The 7,256-nt window shown below is 41.4% G+C and overlaps 1 protein-coding gene across 1 annotated transcript; it reads left to right on the top strand.

The window, feature by feature from the left end:
* The first annotated feature begins 4,272 nt into the window (after positions 1–4,272).
* zgc:65894 (uncharacterized protein LOC335798 homolog) lies at positions 4,273–7,136 on the top strand. Its single transcript, XM_057332027.1, has 4 exons — positions 4,273–4,453; positions 5,136–5,244; positions 5,702–5,812; positions 5,890–7,136. The coding sequence occupies exons 1-4, from the start codon at positions 4,397–4,399 to the stop codon at positions 6,945–6,947; spliced, it is 1,335 nt and encodes a 444-aa protein (XP_057188010.1). The 5' UTR covers positions 4,273–4,396; the 3' UTR covers positions 6,948–7,136.
* Positions 7,137–7,256: the final 120 nt, after the last annotated feature.

Genomic DNA, 7,256 nt, shown 5'->3' with positions numbered 1-7,256 from the left:
TTAAAGGAAGTTATAGAGTTCATATACTTCTCTGATTGTAACAAGGGCTATGGGCCTCATGTATGAGTTTGAACACTTGAACACCTGCGTACACACCAAATATCTTCTCACACTAAGACAGGAACTGCACGTACACCACACACACTTTTGTAGAGAAGTTTAATTAAGAACGCTGGGTTGTTTATCATTATCACACTAAACCATGAGTTCATTTTTAATAAAACCAAGGTTAAATCATGCATCGTCCGAAAGCCCCCGGAAAGGTGTCAAGATAAAGAGCACATGATATACAGTACGTATGTGTTATTGAGAGCGCTCCCTACAATTAAATCCTAATATGGTAGGCCGGAAATATAACTGTAGCAAGTGCAGGATGAAATATAAGGGGATGGACTAATAAAAATAAGTGATGTCATGTAAAAAACTGGTTGGTAGAAGATGAGGTCAGGTAAAACCTGATTGGTTTGAACTGTGATAACAACTTGAGAACAATGTATAAAAGATGGAGTCAGACATGTATTCGGGGGGCATCTACAGATGAACTCTGTGTGTCTCACTTTGATTGCTCGAGCAAATAAAGATTGAAACCTCTTGAAACCTGGCTCTCTGGTCTTCGTGAATTCTTTCTACATTGGCTGATCGACTTTTTGCCACGACAAGGCTCACTTCTGTTTAATGATGAACTCATTTTAAAGTTTGTCTTCTCTTGTTCACTGTCAGTGTCAGTTCTCTGCTACTGGAGTATGAGCTTATAAAACACTGTTTTCACAATAATGGTGATTTTTGTGGGCTCAAAAGTGATATTGATTCAGTTCATTAACATTCAGGACTTGCAACCTGACTTGGACTCGCCTCTCTTGACTTGGGACTTGATTGGGACTTGAAAACAATGACTTGGTTCCACCTCTGGTAATAAACAATTAATGGAAATCACAGCAGGAACACTAAAATAACAGTATTATATTGTGCAAATTATAATGTCTTTTACAGTAATAAACTGTTGTTGCAGATTACAGTAGGTATGCTGTAAAATTACAGCTATGTGTTGGCAAATATAGCTGCCAGTTGTTTACTGTAATTTAACAGGGAATTTTTTTACAGTGTACTGTCCACCAGTGAATACGTAGTCTATCGTAGTTGGTATCGCAGTCTAAATTCAAACTATTAGAGAGACAAGTTTAGCCAAGTAACGGTTCTTCTCGGTTTCATTTGCTTGTTATCAGAAATAACCCTCAGGCACTATTATTTGAGAATGTGTCGCGGACGTTAAGGGCAGTCCAGGAACGCGCGCATGCATGCTTTTGTGGCCCGAACGTAACTTTTACTACACGTACGCAAAGAATAAAGTCCCTGCAGATTGTTTCTGATAACAAGCAAAAGAAGCCGAGAAGAACCGTTGCTTTGCTAAACGATACCAAGCTCAACCGCTAGATGTCAATGTACCATACGGTTTTTTTAAATGCGAAAAGATTACAGGACTGGAGCTGGTGAAGTTACAGTAAAACACGACTTGGTGGCGCTCAAGCACAAAACGGTCTTGCCGAGCACACATTGACGAAGAGGAAGCAAGATGAATTCTTCTTCTGTGTGACAAGCGAGTTTCAGAAGCACAAAGTTGCGCAGCGCCACCTTGTGTACCGGGGTATTTCTGTTCTTCATTAAGTGACATCTAATGTCAGGGAAAAAATGTGAACAATGTGAACAAAGCAGTTTACCTGCTCTTGAACTGCTACTGTACCCGTGGGCTCACAATCATCCTGATTTCAATTTTCCAGAATGCAACTCTATTGCATCATCATTGTTCATCAAGTCACACCCCTAGTGCTCTGAAAAGTAAAAGAGTGAAACTTCTGGCATTTCTGTACTGACGACATCACGTTCGGCACAAGGTAAGTGTGACATTAAATAGGGTTTTTAGATTCATGTATACAAAACTTTGAAAATCTTGAAAACTTAAAACTTTTTTGTAAATTTGTCTCATCTGTCTCAAATATGAAAAATGATATGAAGCGTAAGCTTGACTAATAAATAATTTATTGGACTAATGGATCATATCCTCCTTATTGTCTAGACTTTAGTGCAGAATGGATGGTGAATGCAGCAGAGAAGGGTGTGGAAATGGCAATTGTAAATATAAACGCTGCTGTGATCAGAAATATGAAAGTACAACTCCATCAACGGCGACATGTGACTGGATGGATTGTTGCTCATCATGTTTCACCGGAATATGTGACGGTCTGTGCTGTTGCCTGTTTTCACTTCTCTGTTGGTACGTCATATTGAGTATCTAGATTATACATTGCATGTGTTTCGGCTTTGACCAAAGGAAAGATGAAAAGTAATTTAGAAATTAAATCAGTTTTGTTATTATGAAATGTTCATAGAAATATTTCAAGTCAACACAAAATGTATTGTAATATGTTACTTTTTTGGTTTTAGTGAATGAAGGAACCTGAATCGAGCAGAACTTGGAAAAGAAGCCCGTCATCACAGTGGTTAAAATTCAGTTGAGGATCATGAGCTTACGCTTGACCTGATTTTGCCAAGTGGTTGATGTCCTCAGGGCAACATATTTTGTTGACCGAAGGACAACATTTTTATAAATAAAACCTAAACCCACACCAAACCTCAACCCTAACCATAACTTACCCCTAAAATCAGAGGGAAATGATAAGTGAAAAACAATGGTCTAGAAGCACCTAATCCTGGTTGGAAGATTAAACTTCAGACTAAACTGTTAACAAACTAGGATTTAAAGGGTTAAAATTCTGAAAATTAATGATTTTTTTTGGTTGTTATGATAAAAACTGATTCTGGTGAAAAAATAGTCATTGAAAGTGTGAAATACAGTAGGCTATATGTAATATGTTTATAACCATTTGTGTGAGTTTTTGTTATCTTAAATTTCTCAAAAAATAACAATGCACTAGACTTATTGTTGTTGTGGATTAATAACATATCCAAGACCGTAATAATAAAAAACAGCATCACATTTAGTATATGGAAAATAATTAGATTTTTTTTTTCCATAAAAAACAACAGGGGCACAATGTAAACAAACTGGTATTTAAGGGGTTAAAATTGCAATAATGAATGAATGTTTGATAAGAACTGATTCTAGTGAAAAAAATTAAGTTATTGAAAGCGTGAAAAAATAAGGATATAGGCTATAATATTTTTATGACCATGTTTGGACATAGACATTTTTGTCTATTTTCAGCTTAAGCGTGAGTTTTTTTAATTGATACACAAGGGTTAAAGGGGCTTTTGACTGTTCTTCAGTTGTTCGGGGATGATGCACAGTCATTTTAGGGGACAGGTGGTGAAACAAGGCAACCCTCTTCTAACTCTAACCCTATTATATAAAAAAGTGATAATAACAAATAAAGTTATATACACGTGTTTATTTACTTAAGTATAGTTTTAATATTATTTAAATGTTACTATCTCACTGTAGGACGTGTCCAAAGATTACTTCAAAACGCAGTGAAACACAAAAAGTACAAAATGTTTGTCCCTTCGTGCGTTCCGTAGTCTTGTATCCATATCAAGGTGCCATTAATTCGCAAGATTTGTTTTACATTGTTTATCATTTAGCAAACTGATTCGGGATAAACACTCTAAATAACCTGTTTTTTTTGGGTTGTCTCAAGTAGATATCTCTGTCTTCTTTTTGTGAAGACCAATAACAGCAACTGGTGAAAACATATTAGGTCAAAACTGGTTTCAATAATTTAACGTGGACTTTCAAGAATGCTGTTATTGCACAATTAGTAGTTCAAGATCAAAACCAATACATTACCAATACATAGTGAAAGAGAAAAAACTTGAAATCTACCTATCGATTGAAAAATCTGTTGTCTCAAGTGAACGGGACGCAGACGGTGTGGGAAGCGGATGGAAAACCCGGAGCGGAGTTCACGGAACTCTATCGGATTGATAACAGAATGCTTTCAGCGGGGATGTGAATCCACTCCTTTTCACACATACAGCCTACTTGGCGCTGAAGAGGAACTTCAGTCTGTGCCACCTGTTTTCTTACAGTATTTACAGATGATTTGATACATACTCCTATCAATGCTCTTTTAAAGTTGTTTCCAATAGCCATTTGTCAAATATTGATATTCAGTTATTTTTCATTCAGTTATTTTATGAACAGTTGTCGTAACGGCATGTTCATCACTTCAGACTAGCGTACCGTCTCATCCGCTCCGTTGTCATGGAGATGACGTCATTATGCAGCACGGTCGGAGCCATTGGGAGCTAGCTCTCGGGAGCGCGCATCCAGTCTCTGGCAGTCAGTCGACCATAGAGGGTGTGCGAACGGTCTTATAACGTTTGCGGTCTTATAACCGTGTTTTCACCGTCTTGAAGTCGCTCGACATCCGAGGTCAACATGCGCGAGATCGTGCACCTGCAAGCCGGACAGTGCGGCAACCAGATCGGAGCGAAGGTATAAAGATTAGATCGCTTTTCGCATAGGCTATGTTTAGCATATTGACGTCTTAAATAGAATACAAAGATACACAACAATGCATGTTTTGTCTGCTTCATTTTCGAAAAATCAATTGGTGCGTAGTTGTCGAATCCGTTGCAATTGTCCAAATAGATGCAACGGATGCAAAACAAATGCGTCGTTTCTTTAATAGTCCATCGATGACGGATTAATTTGTTGTCAAATTGTATTGACATCGCGTTATTTTGTTCAGATGAATTGAGATGCGTGTCTCGCGCTGGCTGGCGGAGAGGGGTGTGGCCGCCAGTACGTGCTGTCAATACATTTACGGTTTTCTTTTATCCCGAACAGACATACTACGAAACAATCCGTTTAGAGAACTGTTGGGTTGATAATATTTTCGTCAAAACATCAGTAATCTTTTAATGTGCTCTTATAGACGATGCTCTCGCGCATTTGCTTTTGATCTGTGGGGGAGGGGTCGCTCTTCTTCACGTTAATATTTTCATACGCGTTTTACATTCTGTGTGTAGAATAAAAAAAACACACTGGGCCTTCATTCTTGCTTAAATCCCATTGGGTGGATTATAAAGAGCTTAATTGTCAGATAATTAAATGCGTCTTTCATGCAAAAGTAAATGAAGTCAAATAAATATCTAGCTGTTGCTCTCGCTTTCAGTTCTGGGAGGTGATCAGCGATGAACACGGGATCGACCCGACAGGCACCTATCATGGAGACAGTGACCTGCAGCTGGACCGCATCAGTGTTTACTACAATGAGGCTTCTGGTAGGCACATCGTCATGGCAACCAACAGGAGCAGTCACATGTCTGATGCCTGTACTGAGCTATGACATCACACAAATACACACCATCTTATCCTGTTATGAATGCGTGTTCTGTACATTCAGATTGTTGTGAAGACGGGTTCAGCGAAACACATTTACAACGATTCAATACACAATACTATGAAAGCATTGCAATATTTTGATTAAAAAAATGTTTAAAATGAAACTGAAGAAGAAATGTAACTGAAATTTAAAAAAACAGATTTATTCCCAAAAGATTTTTGTTTTGCATAAAACTTCTCGAGGTGTAATTGATTTGATTGAATCTTCTATGTGTACGTTTTGAATTTATTAGGAATTAGGAAAAGAAATAAGAATGTATTAAAGGAAAAAAAAAGGAATTCAAATTAAAAATCAATACTGTTTTCGGTGTCATTTCTATTTATTTGTGTTTTCAGGGGGGAAGTATGTGCCACGAGCCATTCTTGTGGATCTAGAACCCGGAACCATGGACTCTGTCCGCTCGGGTCCTTTCGGACAGATATTCAGACCCGACAACTTTGTCTTTGGTAATTTTATCTCGTAAGGGAATATCAAAACTCGTGCAGTGTTTTTCAGTATTTCTAGCATTTGTCTTGTGTCTCAGGTCAGAGCGGAGCGGGTAATAACTGGGCTAAAGGTCATTACACTGAAGGCGCGGAGCTGGTGGACTCCGTTCTGGATGTGGTCCGTAAAGAGGCGGAGAGCTGCGATTGCCTGCAGGGCTTCCAGCTCACACACTCGCTGGGAGGAGGAACGGGCTCGGGCATGGGCACCCTCATGATCAGCAAGATCCGCGAGGAGTACCCCGACCGCATCATGAACACCTTCAGCGTGGTGCCCTCGCCCAAAGTGTCCGACACCGTGGTGGAGCCCTACAACGCCACGCTGTCCGTCCACCAGCTGGTGGAGAACACGGACGAGACGTACTGCATCGACAACGAAGCGCTGTACGACATCTGCTTCCGCACGCTCAAGCTCACCACGCCCACGTACGGCGACCTCAACCACCTCGTCTCGGCCACCATGAGCGGCGTCACCACCTGCCTGAGGTTCCCCGGGCAGCTGAACGCCGACCTCCGCAAGCTGGCCGTCAACATGGTGCCCTTCCCCCGTCTGCACTTCTTCATGCCCGGCTTCGCTCCTCTCACCAGCAGGGGGAGCCAGCAGTACCGCGCCCTCTCCGTCCCCGAGCTCACCCAGCAGATGTTCGACGCCAAGAACATGATGGCCGCCTGCGACCCGCGTCACGGACGCTACCTGACGGTGGCTGCCGTGTTCCGCGGCCGCATGTCCATGAAGGAGGTGGACGAGCAGATGCTCAACGTGCAGAACAAGAACAGCAGCTACTTTGTCGAGTGGATCCCCAACAACGTGAAGACGGCCGTGTGCGACATCCCGCCCCGCGGGCTCAAGATGTCCGCCACCTTCATCGGCAACAGCACGGCCATCCAGGAGCTGTTCAAGCGCATCTCCGAGCAGTTCACTGCCATGTTCCGCCGCAAGGCTTTCCTGCACTGGTACACCGGCGAGGGCATGGACGAGATGGAGTTCACCGAGGCCGAGAGCAACATGAACGACCTGGTGTCCGAGTACCAGCAGTACCAGGACGCCACTGCTGAGGAGGGAGAGTTCGAGGAGGAGGGTGAAGAGGAGGCCGCCTGATCTCCGTCACGTTCATCTCTTTCATCTTCAGGTTCATCCATCAATTCATATTGCAGGTCCATCTTCTCACCTCGCCATCATCTGCGCTCTTAATCATCTAGATATTATTTCAGCACTGTCACATTCTCGCATTCCTCATCAAAAGATTTCGGATTCACAGAATAAATGCGACCAAACTGATGCTCAAAATTGTGTCTCTTGAGATTATTTGGCATCTTGCGACTCATGAAAATGATGGAATAACACAAAATAAAGTTGGGGAATGATGTAAAGACCAACTATTCAATAAGAGTTGTGTTTTGAAATTCA

This window comes from Triplophysa rosa, linkage group LG4, assembly GCF_024868665.1.
Source record: "Triplophysa rosa linkage group LG4, Trosa_1v2, whole genome shotgun sequence".
NCBI lineage: Eukaryota > Metazoa > Chordata > Actinopteri > Cypriniformes > Nemacheilidae > Triplophysa > Triplophysa rosa.
The sequence above is the reverse complement of the archived record's forward strand: the minus strand, read 5'-3'. Positions and strand labels throughout refer to the sequence as shown.

Bases quoted from the DNA above. Each gene is read 5' to 3' on its own strand.
- zgc:65894 (XM_057332027.1), top strand. From the start codon at position 4,397: ATGCGCGAGATCGTGCACCTGCAAGCCGGACAGTGCGGCAACCAGATC. The intron at 4,454-5,135 runs GTATAAAGATTA...TCTCGCTTTCAG, and splicing joins GCAACCAGATCGGAGCGAAG to TTCTGGGAGGTGATCAGCGA. The intron at 5,813-5,889 runs GTAATTTTATCT...CTTGTGTCTCAG, and splicing joins ACCCGACAACTTTGTCTTTG to GTCAGAGCGGAGCGGGTAAT.